Below are 17,543 nucleotides of genomic sequence, written 5' to 3'. Positions count from 1 at the left end.
GTGCACTATGTAGGGAATAGGATGCCATTTGGAACGCAAACTACAAGCGTTGTAGCACTCTACTGCTTATTAGTAGCTACCCTTTAGAATGTACAGGCAATAGAATGGGCTGTACTGCAATAGAATGGGCTTAATGTACTGCAATAGAATGGGCTTAATGTACTGCAATAGAATGGGCTTAATGTACTGCAATAGAATGGGTTTAATGTACTGCAGTAGAATGGGTTTAATATACTTCAATAGAATGGGTTTTATCTACTGCTACTTAGTAGAATGTAATATACTGCAAGAATGTGTTTAATATACTTCAGTAGAATGGGTTTAATATACTTCAGTAGAATGGGCTTTACTGCAATAGAATAATGTACTGCAATAGAATGGGTTTTATATACTTCAGTAGAATGGGTTTAATATACTTCAGTAGAATGGGTTTAATATACTGCAGTAGAATGTGTTTAATATACTTCAGTAGAATGGGCTCAATGTACTGCAACAGGCACTTCACTGTGAATTAGTCTTATATATAACTATTGTAAGTATATAAAACATGAAGATGTTACAGTCGGAGCTGACCTGGAATCAAGGGAAAGGTCCTGGACTGAGATGAAATGCATTTCGATGGGACTGACTAAGATTGAAAGACTATCTGAGATTTAGCTGTTGAGGCGAAATATATGTTGTAGCTTCCAGAATGAGAATGCAGTGTCATGGCAGCGGGGTTTCTATGTTCGTGTTGAAAATGGCAGGACTGCAGAAATGTCCTTTTTCCACTAAAAACATGTTTCGTTGACAATTCCACCCTGACAGCTGAGACGGGTTCAAACTGTCGGCACAGCATCTTGAATGCGTACTCCATGCTACCCGTCAGAGCGCGTTGTCATGGTGATGTTGGTGATGCTGATGTATGACGCGTCTTGAGGAAACAGAATGTTACAGGAGCCCACATCTGGTGTAACATGAAGTTGCCCCTAGACGCTGATGTTTGGTCAGTTTTGCTTTTTCTCCCACTAATGGTTAAGGTTAGAATCGGGACAGAGGAAGCTGATCCTAGATCTTTACTTAAGGGAAACTTTACCACAGAGCCCAACATCTCTCATAAACCCCTTCTCTGTGCATTACAGGGGAAGACCCCGAGACGAGACGCATGCGGACAGTGAAGAACATTGCTGACCTACGGCAGAACCTGGAGGAGACCATGTCCAGTCTGCGGGGGACGCAGATCAGTCACAGGTGAGCAAGGGGCTCGGGAACGTCCACTGTGGGACTCAGGGTTGGGGGTCAATTCCATTTCAATTCAAGACAATTCAGGAAGTACACTGAAATTCCAATTGTTTTCAATGCTTTCAATTACAACAATGTTGAATTGGAATTTGATTTGGTTTACTTTCTGAATTGACTGGAATTGAAATTGTTGACCTCGTACAATTACATGTTTTTCATTCTCTGCAGTTCCTCAATCTAAAGTTGATATGATTATAATTATATCAGGTCCTCAACTAAAACAATGGTCAGTTATTATTTAGGATTCCTGATGTTTTCAGGGTTTTAAACAGTCTGGCATTCTATTTTCAGATTAAATATTCTGATTGGATCAGAATATAAAAGACAGATACCGTATTTCAGAAGTCTCAAAGCTCTTTATGATTTTCCCCCAATTACCCTATCTTGATATTTCCTAGATATTCTAATCAAGTACTTACACGCTACTGGCACACTTTGATGGTGTTTGAGGGGGACAGAAATCCACAACCTATCATGTCTGGTCCGTCACAACAGCAGCCTGTTGGCATTAAAGGAATGTCTTGGCTGATCTCCGGCGAGTCATAATAATGATCATGGGTTTTTGTCATGGCTCTGGGCTGTACTCTTCTCTGGGCTGTACTCTTCTCTGGGCTGTACTCTTCTCTGGGCTGTACTCTTCTCTGGGCTGTACTCTTCTCTGGGCTGTACTCTTCTCTGGGCTGTACTCTTCTCTGGGCTGTACTCTTCTCTGGGCCGTACTCTTCTCTGGGCTGTACTCTTCTCTGGGCCGTACTCTTCTCTGGGCCGTACTCTTCTCTGGGCCGTACTCTTCTCTGGGCCGTACTCTTCTCTGGGCTGTACTCTTCTCTGGGCTGTACTCTTCTCTGGGCTGTACTCTTCTCTGGGCTGTACTCTTCTCTGGGCTGTACTCTTCTCTGGGCTGTACTCTTCTCTGGGCTGTACTCTTCTCTGGGCTGTACTCTTCTCTGGGCTGTACTCTTCTCTGGGCTGTACTCTTCTCTGGGCTGTACTCTTCTCTGGGCTGTACTCTTCTCTGGGCTGTACTCTTCTCTGGGCTGTACTCTTCTCTGGGCTGTACTCTTCTCTGGGCTGTACTCTTCTCTGGGCTGTACTCTTCTCTGGGCTGTACTCTTCTCTGGGCTGTACTCTTCTCTGGGCTGTACTCTTCTCTGGGCTGTACTCTTCTCTGGGCTGTACTCTTCTCTGGGCTGTACTCTTCTCTGGGCTGTACTCTTCTCTGGGCTGTACTCTTCTCTGGGCTGTACTCTTCTCTGGGCCGTACTCTTCTCTGGGCCGTACTCTTCTCTGGGCCGTACTCTTCTCTGGGCCGTACTCTTCTCTGGGCCGTACTCTTCTCTGGGCCGTACTCTTCTCTGGGCCGTACTCTTCTCTGGGCTGTACTCTTCTCTGGGCTGTACTCTTCTCTGGGCTGTACTCTTCTCTGGGCTGTACTCTTCTCTGGGCTGTACTCTTCTCTGGGCCGTACTCTTCTCTTCTCCAATGGATTATTCTGATATTTATGACCCATTTGTGGGGAAAATGGTGACAAGGCGGCGGAACAGCCGTGACAGATGGCAGCGTGTGTTCCCTCACCGCCACCAGAAAGGAGCGCGGCGCTACTGATCAATAAAGCACCATTGTTTCTCTAGCACATAACTCTCAAGCACATTGACTCTCAAGCACATTGACTCTCTAGCACATTGACTCTCTAGCACATTGTTTCTCTAGCACATTGACTCTCTAGCACATTGACTCTCAAGCACATTGTTTCTCTAGCACATAACTCTCAAGCACATTGACTCTCTAGCACATTGACTCTCTAGCACATTGACTCTCAAGCACATTGACTCTCTAGCACATTGACTCTCTAGCACATTGACTCTCTAGCACATTGACTCTCAAGCACATTGACTCTCTAGCACATTGACTCTCTAGCACATTGACTCTCAAGCACATTGACTCTCAAGCACATTGACTCTCTAGCACATTGTTTCTCTAGCACATTGACTCTATAGCACATTGACTCTCTAGCACATTGACTCTCAAGCACATTGACTCTATAGCACATTGTTTCTCTAGCACATTGACTCTCAAGCACATTGACTCTCTCACATTGTTTCTCTAGCACATTGACTCTCTAGCACATTGTTTCTCTAGCACATTGACTCTCTAGCACATTGTTTCTCTAGCACATTGACTCTATAGCACATTGTTTCTCTAGCACATTGACTCTCAAGATTGACTCTCTAGCACATTGTTTCTCTAGCACATTGTTTCTCTAGCACATTGACTCTCTAGCACATTGACTCTCTAGCACATTGACTCTCTAGCACATTGTTTCTCTAGCACATTGACTCTCTAGCACATTGTTTCTCTAGCACATTGACTCTCAAGCACATTGACTCTCTAGCACATTGTTTCTCTAGCACATTGACTCTCTAGCACATTGTTTCTCTAGCACATTGACTCTCTAGCACATTGCAGCACATTGACTCTCTAGCACATTGACTCTCTAGCACATTGACTCTCAAGCACATTGACTCTCTAGCACATTGTTTCTCTAGCACATTGACTTCTAGCACATTGTTTCTCTAGCACATTGACTCTATAGCACATTGTTTATCTAGCACATTGTTTAGCTCTAGCACATTGACTCTCAAGCACATTGACTCTATAGCACATTGTTTCTCTAGCACATTGACTCTATAGCACATTGTTTCTCTAGCACATTGACTCTATAGCACATTGACTCTCTAGCACATTGACTCTCAAGCACATTGACTCTCAAGCACATTGACTCTATAGCACATTGTTTCTCTAGCACATTGACTCTCAAGCACATTGACTCTCTAGCACATTGTTTCTCTAGCACATTGACTCTATAGCACATTGACTCTATAGCACATTGACTCTCAAGCACATTGACTCTATAGCACATTGTTTCTCTAGCACATTGACTCTCTAGCACATTGACTCTCTAGCACATTGTTTCTCTAGCACATTGACTCTCTAGCACATTGACTCTCTAGCACATTGTTTCTCTAGCACATTGACTCTCTAGCACATTGACTCTCTAGCACATTGTTTCTAGCACATTGACTCTCTAGCACATTGACTCTCTAGCACATTGTTTCTCTAGCACATTGACTCTCAAGCACATTGACTCTCTAGCACATTGTTTCTCTAGCACATTGTTTCTCTAGCACATTGACTCTCAAGCACATTGACTCTCAAGCACATTGACTATAGCACATTGACTCTCTAGCACATTGACTCTCAAGCACATTGACTCTATAGCACATTGTTTCTCTAGCACATTGACTCTATAGCACATTGTTTCTCTAGCACATTGTTTCTCTAGCACATTGACTCTATAGCACATTGACTGCACATTGACTTCAAGCACATTGACTCTAGCACATTGACTCTATAGCACATTGTTTCTCTAGCACATTGACTCTCTAGCACATTGACTCTCTAGCACATTGACTCTCAAGCACATTGACTCTCTAGCACATTGTTTCTCTAGCACATTGACTCTCTAGCACATTGTTTCTCTAGCACATTGACTCTATAGCACATTGTTTATCTAGCACATTGACTCTATAGCACATTGACTCTCTCTAGCACATTGACTCTCAAGCACATTGACTCTATAGCACATTGTTTCTCTAGCACATTGACTCTATAGCACATTGTTTCTCTAGCACATTGACTCTATAGCACATTGACTCTCTAGCACATTGACTCTCAAGCACATTGACTCTCAAGCACATTGACTCTATAGCACATTGTTTCTCTAGCACATTGACTCTCAAGCACATTGACTCTCTAGCACATTGTTTCTCTAGCACATTGACTCTATAGCACATTGACTCTCTAGCACATTGACTCTCACATTGACTCTATAGCACATTGTTTCTCTAGCACATTGACTCTCAAGCACATTGACTCTCTAGCACATTGTTTCTCTAGCACATTGACTCTCTAGCACATTGACTCTCTAGCACATTGTTTCTCTAGCACATTGACTCTCTAGCACATTGACTCTCTAGCACATTGACTTTAGCACATTGACTCTCTAGCACATTGACTCTCTAGCACATTGTTTCTCTAGCACATTGACTCTCTAGCACATTGACTCTCTAGCACATTGTTTCTCTAGCACATTGACTCTCTAGCACATTGACTCTCTAGCACATTGACTCTCTAGCACATTGACTCTCAAGCACATTGACTCTCTAGCACATTGTTTCTCTAGCACATTGACTCTATAGCACATTGTTTCTCTAGCACATTGACTCTCAAGCACATTGACTCTCTAGCACATTGTTTCTCTAGCACATTGACTCTCTAGCACATTGTTTCTCTAGCACATTGCACATTGACTCTAGCACATTGACTCTCTAGCACATTGACTCTCTAGCACATTGACTCTCTAGCACATTGACTCTCTAGCACATTGACTCTCAAGCACATTGACTCTCTAGCACATTGTTTCTCTAGCTCTCTAGCATTGACTCTCTAGCACATTGTTTCTCTAGCACATTGACTCTATAGCACATTGTTTCTCTAGCACATTGACTCTCTAGCACATTGACTCTCTAGCACATTGACTCTCTAGCACATTGACTCTCACATTGTTTCTCTAGCACATTGACTCTAAGCACATTTACTCTCTAGCACATTGACTCTCTAGCACATTGACTCTCTAGCACATTGTTTCTCTAGCACATTGACTCTAGCACATTGTTTCTCTAGCACATTGACTCTCTAGCACATTGACTCTCTAGCACATTGACTCTCTAGCACATTGACTCTCTAGCACATTGACTCTAGCACATTGACTCTCTAGCACATTGACTCTCTAGCACATTGACTCTCTAGCACATTGACTTTCTCACATTGAGCACATTGACTCTAGCACATTGACTCTCTAGCACATTGACTCTCTAGCACATTGACTCTCTAGCACATTGACTCTCTAGCACATTGACTCTCTAGCACATTGACTCTCTAGCACATTGACTCTCTAGCACATTGACTCTCTAGCACATTGTTTCTCTAGCACATTGACTCTCTAGCACATTGACTCTCTAGCACATTGACTCTCTAGCACATTGACTCTCTAGCACATTGACTCTCTAGCACATTGACTCTCTAGCACATTGACTCTCTAGCACATTGACTCTCTAGCACATTGACTCTCTAGCACATTGACTCTCTAGCACATTGACTCTCTAGCACATTGTTTCTCTAGCACATTGACTCTCTAGCACATTGACTCTCTAGCACATTGACTCTCTAGCACATTGACTCTCTAGCACATTGACTCTCTAGCACATTGACTCTCTAGCACATTGACTCTCTAGCACATTGACTCTCTAGCACATTGACTCTCTAGCACATTGACTCTCTAGCACATTGACTCTCTAGCACATTGACTCTAGCACATTGACTCTCTAGCACATTGACTCTCTAGCACATTGACTCTCTAGCACATTGACTCTCTAGCACATTGACTCTAGCACATTGACTCTCTAGCACATTGACTCTCTAGCACATTGACTCTCTAGCACATTGACTCTCTAGCACATTGACTCTCTAGCACATTGACTCTCTAGCACATTGACTCTCTAGCACATTGACTCTAGCACATTGACTCTCTAGCACATTGACTCTCTAGCACATTGACTCTCTAGCACATTGACTCTCTAGCACATTGACTCTCTAGCACATTGTTTCTCTAGCACATTGACTCTCTAGCACATTGACTCTCTAGCACATTGACTCTCTAGCACATTGACTCTCTAGCACATTGTTTCTCTAGCACATTGACTCTCTAGCACATTGACTCTCTAGCACATTGACTCTCTAGCACATTGACTCTCTAGCACATTGACTCTCTAGCACATTGACTCTCTAGCACATTGTTTCTCTAGCACATTGACTCTCTAGCACATTGACTCTCTAGCACATTGACTCTCTAGCACATTGACTCTCTAGCACATTGACTCTCTAGCACATTGACTCCAGTTAGACCCCCAGGGGCCACTGCTGTTATTCCATTGAGACACTTAGAGATGTAATGAGGAGAGGACACCCAGCATGGAACATGAAGGATTATCAAACCCTCAACATCAGCCATGTAGAAACCTGTCTGCCCGCCTCCCTGTCTGCCTGCCTGCCTGCCTGCCTGTCTGTCTGTCCGCCTGTTTGTCTGCCCGCCTGTCTGTCTGCCTGCCCACCTGTCTGCCTGCCTGTCTGCCCGCCTGTCTGTCTGTCTGTCTGTCTGCCCACCTGTCTGCCTGTCTGTCTGTCCGCCTGTTTGTCTGCCCGCCTGTCTGTCTGCCTGCCCGCCTGCCTGTCTGCCCGCCTGTCAGTCTGTCTGCTACAGTATATATGAGTGTAAATAGAGTGAGGGTATCAGACAGGAATTCCAATGTGGCTCGTAACTAGAGAATGGGCAAGTCATTAAAAGGTCTTTCACACACAGAAATTGGCGTGAAGAGGTAATCAGGGCGAAGGTTTTTCACCTCCATTGTAATGAATCACTGCTGCATGAAGAACCGGCCCACAGTGTGTGATCGTTATTTATATGAGGGATTTATTTTTATTTTCTGACTGGAGCTTCATTTCCATGCGTACTTCATGGCCATCTGGTCCAGCTGATAGAGAGGCTGTGTTTGTCATCAATCTGATGTAAAGGACCTCTCTGCATGGAAATGTAAAGGACCTCTCTACATGGTGGTTTCTCTGTTATAACATTTAAAGGACCTCTCTGTGTGGTGGTTTCTCTGTTATAACCCATTTAAAGGACCTCTCTGTGTGGTAGTTTCTCTGTTTTAACTCATATACTGGTTGTTCTCTATGGCTGATTCTAACGTGTGAATCCCAGCCCCATGACCCCCACCCGCTTTGTAATTGAACTCTTGAAACAGAGCGCCATACACCACAACACTAACATTCCTCACAGAAACCCTCCACACTCCTCCAAGACCCAGATGTTGCCACACCACCACAGATAATCTGTATCGATCAAAGCCCATGTTTGATTCCCTGTCCAACCTACACCCAGACGGAATGAAAAAAAAATAGTATTGATTGACATTTGAAGAGAAATATGTTTTCCGCATATGAAAAGATGCTGTGCTCTTCAAGGGCAATTCCCCATATTGCAAGAAAAGAACAATTGCCCCTAAAAATCCCTTTCCACTGTGGCTGTGTATTAGTCCCATGGGATTCTGACTCCTCGGATGACATTTTAAATGTACAAGCTTTACCCGGTCTAGTTTGTTTAATTGGTGTTTACAGCGTTATAGGCAGAGTCAATTATTCACAGCTATACGATGTTTGGATATCTGCTGGGCAGATACACCGTGCTGAGGAGAGCATGTGATTTCTCACAGATGCAGGCTTAGGCGGTGTCTCAAATGGCACCCTGTTCCCTGTAGTGCACTACTTTGACCAGAGCCCTGTGCACTGTGTAGGGAATAGGGTGCATTTGGGACGTAGACTTGCACAGGCTAAACTCATTTCCTTCACGCCATCAGTGGTGAAACCAATTGATCTGTAACACCTGTCAACCTGGGCGCCCACCGCACATACAGCTCTACCTCAACACCCCCATGCATTTCAACCAGCGGCAGCCCAATGCAGACCTATTGAATGAATCAAATCAAATTTTATTTGTCACATACACATGGTTAGCAGATGTTAATGCGAGTGTAGCGAAATGCTTGTAGTACATACTCCAGACAGGCAGGATCATTACTCGACTGTCCTTCATATTACCTTAACCAGTGCACTCCAGGTCAACGATGGGAAAGCAATATTCTCTGTAAATGTGGATACACACATCAAGGTTGTGACCCCTCCCCCATTCTTCCTGTGCTGTTTCCACCCCGTTTCATCCTGACTATTGATTTCCGGGTTTGGAGAGGAAGAGGGCCGCTCCCATACTGTGGGTTAGCCTCCGTGATGACACCATATCAGTCTTCCACCTTCCTGGAGGCCGCAGGGTACCAGGAGACAGGAGTGTGTGTGTGTGTGTGTGTGTGTGTGTGTGTGTGTGTGTGTGTGTGTGTGTGTGTGTGTGTGTGTGTGTGTGTGTGTGTGTGTGTGTGTGTGTGTGTGTGTGTGTGTGTGTGTGTGTGTGTGTGTGTGTGTGTGTGTGTATTAGATACATGGAAATGTGAGGGATCTGTCACCTACTACTGTGTGTGGACTGATTCATGCCCTGGGCCCCATCCCCCGCCAGCCTCTCCACTAGACACTGATATAGATCACTTCAGGAAGTAGTCAGACCCCACCTAGACACTGATATAGATCACTTCAGGAAGTAGTCAGACCCCACCTAGACACTGATATAGATCACTTCAGGAAGTAGTCAGACCCACCTAGACACTGATATAGATCACTTCAGGAGGTAGTCAGACCCCACCTAGACACTGATATAGATCACTTCAGGAAGTAGTCAGACCCCACCTAGACACTGATATAGATCACTTCAGGAGGTAGTCAGACCCCATCTAGACACTGATATAGATCACTTCAGGAAGTCAGACCCCATCTAGACACTGATATAGATCACTTCAGGAAGTAGTCAGACCCCACTAGACACTGATATAGATCACTTCAGGAAGTAGTCAGACCCCACCTAGACACTGATATAGATCACTTCAGGAGGTAGTCAGACCCCACCTACATACTGATATAGATCACTTCAGGAAGTAGTCAGACCCCACCTTGAAACTGATATAGATCACTTCAGGAGGTAGTCAGACCCCACCTAGACACTGATATAGATCACTTCAGGAAGTAGTCAGACCCCACCTAGACACTGATATAGATCACTTCAGGAAGTAGTCAGACCCCACCTTGACACTGATATAGATCACTTCAGGAAGTAGTCAGACCCCACCTAGACACTGATATAGATCACTTCAGGAAGTAGTCAGACCCCACCTAGACACTGATATAGGTCACTTCATAGTCAGACATGCATTGATTGTAGATGGATCAGGACAGTGAAGCCATGTAAATCACCCTGATCCTAAAATCATTGACAGCTGGCACCATTGGTTAATGTCACATAAAATAAATAAATACTTATTATTTTGAAAGAATAGCTGTGAAATAATTTGCCTGCAAGGAGCCACCAGGGAATCTTATCACAATGCGTAGACAATGGACAGATAAGAGACACTTTTTAATACCATGTATAGACACATTTCTGAAAATGTGGGCACAATCAGGATGTGGATAAGATCAGGTCACATGACCCATGTTAGCTCCAAGTGTAAACAGGGCTTTAGAGAATCGCTTCAGACTACATTATTGGAGCTGCGGTACCAACATGTACCATAGGGGGCAGTGGTGACCCTCTGACAATGGGGCTTCCACACCCTGCCTGCACACAGCACTGGCACAGAAATAATCAAACACACCTGCTCAGTGGCACGCCACAGCAGGTTATCTCAAACACTATGGGGGAAACCTAATGGATACCTGATCAGGATCTGGCAACCAGGTCTGGAACGCTACAGTCACAGCTCTCCTCTCTCCTCCAAACACACACACACACACACACACATTACTTCCCCCTATCTCTCTCTCTGTCCACATACTGCTGAAAAAATATTGTTCCATAGAGACACACTGTTGTAACGTTACACACGTGTGTGTGTGTGTGTGTGTGTGTGTGTGTGTGTGTGTGTGTGTGTGTGTGTGTGTGTGTGTGTGTGTGTATTAGATACATTGTGAGGATCTGTCACCTACTACTGTGTGTGGACTGATTCATGCCCTGGGCCCCATCCCCCACCAGCCTCTCCACCTAGACACTGATATAGATCACTTCAGGTAGTCAGACCCCACCTAGACACTGATATAGATCACTTCAGGAAGTAGTCAGACCCCACCTAGACACTGATATAGATCACTTCAGGAAGTAGTCAGACCCCACCTAGACACTGATATAGATCACTTCAGGACCCATCTAGACACTGTGTAGTCAGACCCCACCTAGACACTGATATAGATCACTTCAGGATCAGACCCCATCTAGACACTGATATAGATCACTTCAGGAGGTAGTCCCCCATCTAGACACTGATATAGATCACTTCAGGAGGTAGTCAGACCCCATCTAGACACTGATATAGATCACTTCAGGAAGTAGTCAGACCCCACCTAGACACTGATATAGATCACTTCAGGAGTAGTCAGACCCCACCTAGACACTGATATAGATCACTTCAGGAGTAGTCAGACACCTGTGATATTCACTTCAGGAGGTAGTCAGACCCCACTAGACACTGATATAGATCAGTGAAGTTAGACCCCACCTAGACACTGATATAGATCACTTCAGGAGTAGTCAGACCCCACCTAGACACTGATATAGATCACTTCAGGAAGTAGTCAGTAGACACTGATATAGATCACTTCAGGAAGTAGTCAGACCCCACCTAGACACTGATATAGGTCACTTCAGGAGGTAGTCAGACATGCATTGTGTCTTATAAAGGATCAGGACAGTGAAGCCATGTCTCACCCTGATCCTAAAATCATTGACAGCTGGCACCATTGGTGGTCAAATGTGTCATAAAATAAATAAATACTTATTATTTTGAAAGAATAGCTGTGAAATAATTTGCCTGCAAGGAGCCACCAGGGAATCTTATCACAATGTAGACAATGGACAGATAAGAGACACTTTTTAATACCATGTATAGACACATTTCTGAAAATGTGGGCACAATCAGGATGTGGATAAGATCAGGTCACATGACCCATGTTAGCTCAAGTGTAAACAGGGCTTTAGAGAATCGCTTCAGACTACATTATTGGAGCTGCGGTACCAGCATGTACCATAGGGGCAGTGGTGACCCTCTGACAATGGGGCTTCCACCCTGCCTGCACACAGCACTGGCACAGAAATAATCAAACACACCTGCTCAGTGGCACGCCACAGCAGGTTATCTCAAACACTATGGGGGAAACCTAATGGATACCTGATCAGGATCTGGCATCCAGGTCTGGAACACTACAGTCACAGCTCTCCTCTCTCCTCCAAACACACACACACACACACACATTACTTCCCCCTATCTCTCTCTCTGTCCACATACTGCTGAAAAATATTGTTCCATAGAGACACACTGCTGTAACGTTACACACGTGTGTGTGTGTGTGTGTGTGTGTGTGTGTGTGTGTGTGTGTGTGTGTGTGTGTGTGTGTGTGTGTGTGTGTGTGTTCATATTTGAGTGGGTGAGACTGATCCATCAATCTCAGTCAGTGGTTAGAGATGGATCAGTCTCAGACAGTGGTTAGAGATGGATCAGTCTCAGACAGTGGTTAGAGATGGATCAGTCTCAGTGTTAGACAGTGGTTAGAGATGGATCAGTCTCAGACAGTGGTTAGAGATGGATCAGTCTCAGTGTTAGACAGTGGTTTAAGATGGATCAGTCTCAGTGTTAGACAGTGGTTAGAGATGGATCAGTCTCAGTGTTAGACAGTGGTTTAAGATGGATCAGTCTCAGTGTTAGACAGTGGTTAAGATGGATCAGTCTCAGTGTTAGACAGTGGTTTAAGATGGATCAGTCTCAGTGTTAGAGATGGATCAGTGTGTTAGAAGATGGATCAGTCTCAGTGTTAGACAGTGGTTTAAGATGGATCAGTCTCAGTGTTAGACAGTAGTTAGAGATGGATCAGTCTCAGTGTTAGACAGTGGTTAGAGATGGATCAGTCTCAGTGTGGTTAGAGATGGATCAGTCTCAGTGTTAGTCAGTGGTTAGAGATGGATCCGTCTCAGTGTTAGACAGTGGTTAGAGATGGATCAGTCTCAGTGTTAGACAGTGGTTTAAGATGGATCGTCTCAGTGTTAGTCAGTAGTTAGAGATGGATCAGTCTCAGTGTTAGACAGGGGTTAGAGATGGATCAGTCTCAGTCAGTAGTTAGAGATGGATCAGTCTCAGTGTTAGACAGGGGTTAGAGATGGATCAGTCTCAGTCAGTAGTTAGAGATGGATCAGTCTCAGTGTTAGACAGGGTTAGAGATGGATCAGTCTCAGTGTTAGACAGTGGTTAGAGATGGATCAGTCTCAGTGTTAGACAGGGGTTAGAGATGGATCAGTCTCAGTCAGTAGTTAGAGATGGATCAGTCTCAGTGTTAGACAGTGTTTAGAGATGGATCAGTCTCAGTGTTAGACAGTGGTTAGAGATGGATCAGTCTCAGTGTTAGACAGTGGTTAGAGATGGATCAGTCTCAGTGTTAGACAGTGGTTAGAGATGGATCAGTCTCAGTGTTTAGATGGAGTGTGTTTTAAGATGGATCCGTCTCAGTGTTAGACAGTGGTTTAAGATGGATCAGTCTCAGTGTTAGACAGTGGTTAGAGATGGATCCGTCTCAGTGTTAGACAGTGGTTTAGAGATGGATCAGTCTCAGTGTTAGACAGTGGTTAGAGATGGATCAGTCTCAGTGTCAGACAGTGGTTAGAGATGGATCAGTCTCAGTGTTAGACAGTGGTTAGAGATGGATCAGTCTCAGTGTTAGACAGTGGTTAGAGATGGATCAGTCTCATAGACAGTGGTTAGAGATGGATCAGTCTCGGTCAGTAGTTAGAGATGGATCGGTCAGACAGTGGTTAGAGATGGATCAGTCTCAGTGTTAGACAGTGGTTAGAGATGGATCAGTCTCAGTGTTAGACAGTAGTTAGAGATGGATCAGTCTCAGTCAGTTTAGAGAGTGGTTTATGGATCAGTCTCAGTGTTAGACAGTGGTTAGAGATGGATCAGTCTCAGTGTTAGACAGTGGTTTAAGATGGATCAGTCTCAGTCTAGACAGTGGGTTAGAGATGGATCAGTCTCAGGTCAGTAGTTAGAGATGGATCGGTCTCAGTGTTAGACAGTGGTTTAGAGATGGATCAGTCTCAGTGTTAGACAGTGGTTTAAGATGGATGTCATCTGTCCCTAATGATCATCACAATCCATCTTGTTGTTATGCTTCTCTCAGCATCTTTACTTTGGCTCTTGTTAGATACAGTTTGAATCTCTTTAAAAACAAGTTATATATCCTGTTTTATAAATCATTAGAAATAAACCCCCATAGTGTGAATAGGATGGAATGTATTGGAACGTGTAGATTTTAGGACATTGATATTTGTGGATTATAGACCAATGATGGAGATGACCTCCAGACATGAGTGTAATGTAGTTATCTTTCCACCAGAGAGAGCTCAAGCAGTGTGTGTGTGTGTGTGTGTGTGTGTGTGTGTGTGTGTGTGTGTGTGTGTGTGTGTGTGTGTGTGTGTGTGTGTGTGTGTGTGTGTGTGTGTGTGTGTGTGTGTGTGTGTGTGTGTGTGTGTGTGTGTGTGCAATAGAGCACTTTCAGTAACGAGCAAAAACTGAGATTGTGTTTTGCATAAATGTGATTATGTGTTTTGCATAGTTTTTGAGTGAACTATTCCTTTACAACACTGAACGAAATATAACTTTAGGAAGGTCAGGCTACGAGATAGCAGGCTGGACACACTCACACACAAACACACATACAGTAGGTGATGTGTGTGGAGCTAGCAGTGGCATCCATTTTAGGGAAACTGCTTCGTTGCAACAACACTACCAATCTTTCTGCCTGAGCAATTTATCCTTCATACAACAGTGCACATGCTAATAGGAACATATTTTAGGGATTGGACATTTGGGTCTGTGTGTTGACCTGGCTATGGGTTCACCATATGGTCATTCAACAGGGTCTCTCCAAACTAAACTCCTGTCACCTTGGGGTGAAGTTGAACCTAGATGCTGATCTTGGATCAGTTTTGCACTTCACCCCAGAGCTGACCCTGGTGGAAATATTGGGAATATTTGTAAAGTGTCAGCAGAGCTGAAAGTATTGATCTCTCTGCTCAAATCCTCTCTGTGGCTGTGCCAGGGGGCTGAGCTGATCTGTCCCTAAACTTTCCTAATCACGCTCTCTTTCTCACTCTCCCCTCTCTCCTCTATGTCTCTCTTTTCCTCTCTCTCTTTTCCTCTATGTCTCTCTCTCTCTCTTTCCCCCTCTCCCTCACTCTTTTCCTCTCTCTTTTCCTCTCTCTCTCTCTCTCTCCCTCTTTTCTGCTCTCTCCAACTCTCTGCCCTCTTCAGCACCTTGGAGACGACCTTCGACAGCACAGTGACCACAGAGGTCAACGGGCGGAGTATTACCAGTCGCTCCGCCCCCATGACCTCCTGGCGCCTCGGACAATCAGCCCCAAGCCCCGCCTACAAGCAGGCGACGCCCCTTCTATGCCCAGTACCTACACCACAGTCCCACCACCTCGGACGGGTGCCAGCACAGGTGGCGCCACTGGGCGGTACGGTCACTCGGACTCCTCCCGGTTTGTGTACAGTGCCCCCCTGAGGCGAGCAGCAACGGCAGGGGCGAGAGGGGCCGAGCAGGGGGAGAAGGGAGGAGGGCCGGAGGGGATGCTGGAGATGGACGTGGCAGGGTACATGAGCGACGGAGACATCCTGGGGAAGAACGTCAGGACAGATGACATCACCAGTGGGTAAGCGACTATGCCATAGACAGAATAGAATATATTCTTTATTGTCCGTTGATTAGAAGGTAAATGTGTCTTCTGCTTTTCCCAACACCCCCAGACACACACATTCAGGGTCAATCCTGTTATTGAAGAAAAAAATCACAGTTATTGCCAAGGCTTTCGCGATTCTTCCAAATGGAATGGTGAGACAGGAGAACATATGAGGGGCGAAGAAGTTGTGGCTTTCACACAGCTATTGAGCTGCGACGGAGAATTCACCATACGTGTACATTCCATACCAACTCTCAATAGTGCGCTGGCTGACACATCGCTCAGTGAGAAAGAAATAGCCCAGATCTATTGTACATCACTGTGTTAGCCGTTCCTCTGTGGACACTGATCTTCCCCAACACCCACATGATCTGTGTCCCAGATGGCACGTTATTCCCTATATAGTGCACTACATTTGACCAGGTCTCATAGGGCTCTGGTATAAAGTAGTGCACTATAAAGGGAAGAGCGTGCCATGTGGAACTCATACCTGCATCAGTTCTCCCATCCTATTTGTTCATGTATGAAATTGATTTATTGAACACCACCCGAACGAACCATCCACATTAACTATGATTAAGTTACTGTAGGGGCCAAACGTATAGCACCTAAGGATGAAGAGGGATTAGCTGAATTATGACCCTAATTAGCTTAAACCTAATGTGCTTTCATGTCCTATCAGCCGTCTCTGATTACAACCCTGTAAATGTGTGCGCACACACGTGGGCATGCACACACGCACACACACTCCCAATACACACACACACTCACACTCCCGATACACACAGTCGCAAACACAACCCAGCTTAGTGATGTAGTTTCTTCTTCGTAGGTACCTTACAGACGGTGGTCTTCACCTATACTCACGGAACGTCGGTCGCGCCCCTGACCTGAACACGGCGCTAGAGGTCACCCAGAGGGTGGTCAAGGAGGTACACGGGGACGCAGACAGGTAAGGCGTGGCTTCCTCACAACTATTTGGGTTACTGTTGGAGGAGGGTGCAATTTCCCCTAGCTGATGATCTTGGATCATTATTGCATTTTCTCCAATAACGATTAAGGCTAGGATTGGGGGAGGCGAAGCTGATCCTGGATCTGTACCTTTGGGAAACCATAACATGGAGCGTTACTTGTGTTTCTGGACCACAGCTAGTTGTCCAACCCTATAGACTGCATTGAAACCAATGGGAGAAACTGTGGTTTCTTGATTGAAGAATAGGATTAGTTGAGTCAGTTTGTGGTACTGCTTGGGCTGAAGCGAAAGCCTGCTGTATCCACATAGTACGTTGCAGATCAAAGTCCACAGTTTCTCTCTAATAGCTTTTCATATTAGCACTGATTTTAGCGATAGCTGCTTTTTTTAAAGGAAGGTTTACTAGCAGTGACGGTGATATGTGGTTGTTGAATGCACTGAATGTAAGTCGCTCTGGATAAGAGCGTCTGCTAAATTACCAAGATGCAAATGTAAGACGAGAATGCCCTTCGCCAGAAATGACACGCTCTCCAGTCTCCCAGACAGAGAGAAAGCTGCCGTCGCAAACCGGGCGAAAGAGAAATGTGTCATTGATTTAATTCTGTCCAGCTGTGATTTGATGACATGCTATCATAGAAGTGGGGAGAGAAGTGAGGAGGTGATGTCACAGCGTGGATATAGGGATTCTGAGAAGACTTAAATGAATGTGTCCTTGGAAGTTTGAGAAAT

The 17,543-nt window shown here is 44.8% G+C and overlaps 1 protein-coding gene across 1 annotated transcript in view; it reads left to right on the top strand.

The window, feature by feature from the left end:
• Positions 1–17,543, top strand: part of LOC118380966 (neuron navigator 3-like) — a 280,541-nt gene that overhangs the window by 178,242 nt on the left and 84,756 nt on the right. Inside the window, 4 exon segments of the mRNA XM_052508924.1 lie at positions 1,122–1,230; positions 15,411–15,516; positions 15,519–15,814; positions 16,674–16,793. Of these exon segments, the coding sequence (XP_052364884.1) occupies positions 1,122–1,230; positions 15,411–15,516; positions 15,519–15,814; positions 16,674–16,793 (631 nt within the window).

The sequence above is a fragment of the Oncorhynchus keta genome, unplaced genomic scaffold (assembly GCF_023373465.1).
Source record: "Oncorhynchus keta strain PuntledgeMale-10-30-2019 unplaced genomic scaffold, Oket_V2 Un_contig_3943_pilon_pilon, whole genome shotgun sequence".
In the NCBI taxonomy this organism is placed as follows: Eukaryota; Metazoa; Chordata; class Actinopteri; order Salmoniformes; family Salmonidae; genus Oncorhynchus; species Oncorhynchus keta.
The sequence above is the reverse complement of the archived record's forward strand: the minus strand, read 5'-3'. Positions and strand labels throughout refer to the sequence as shown.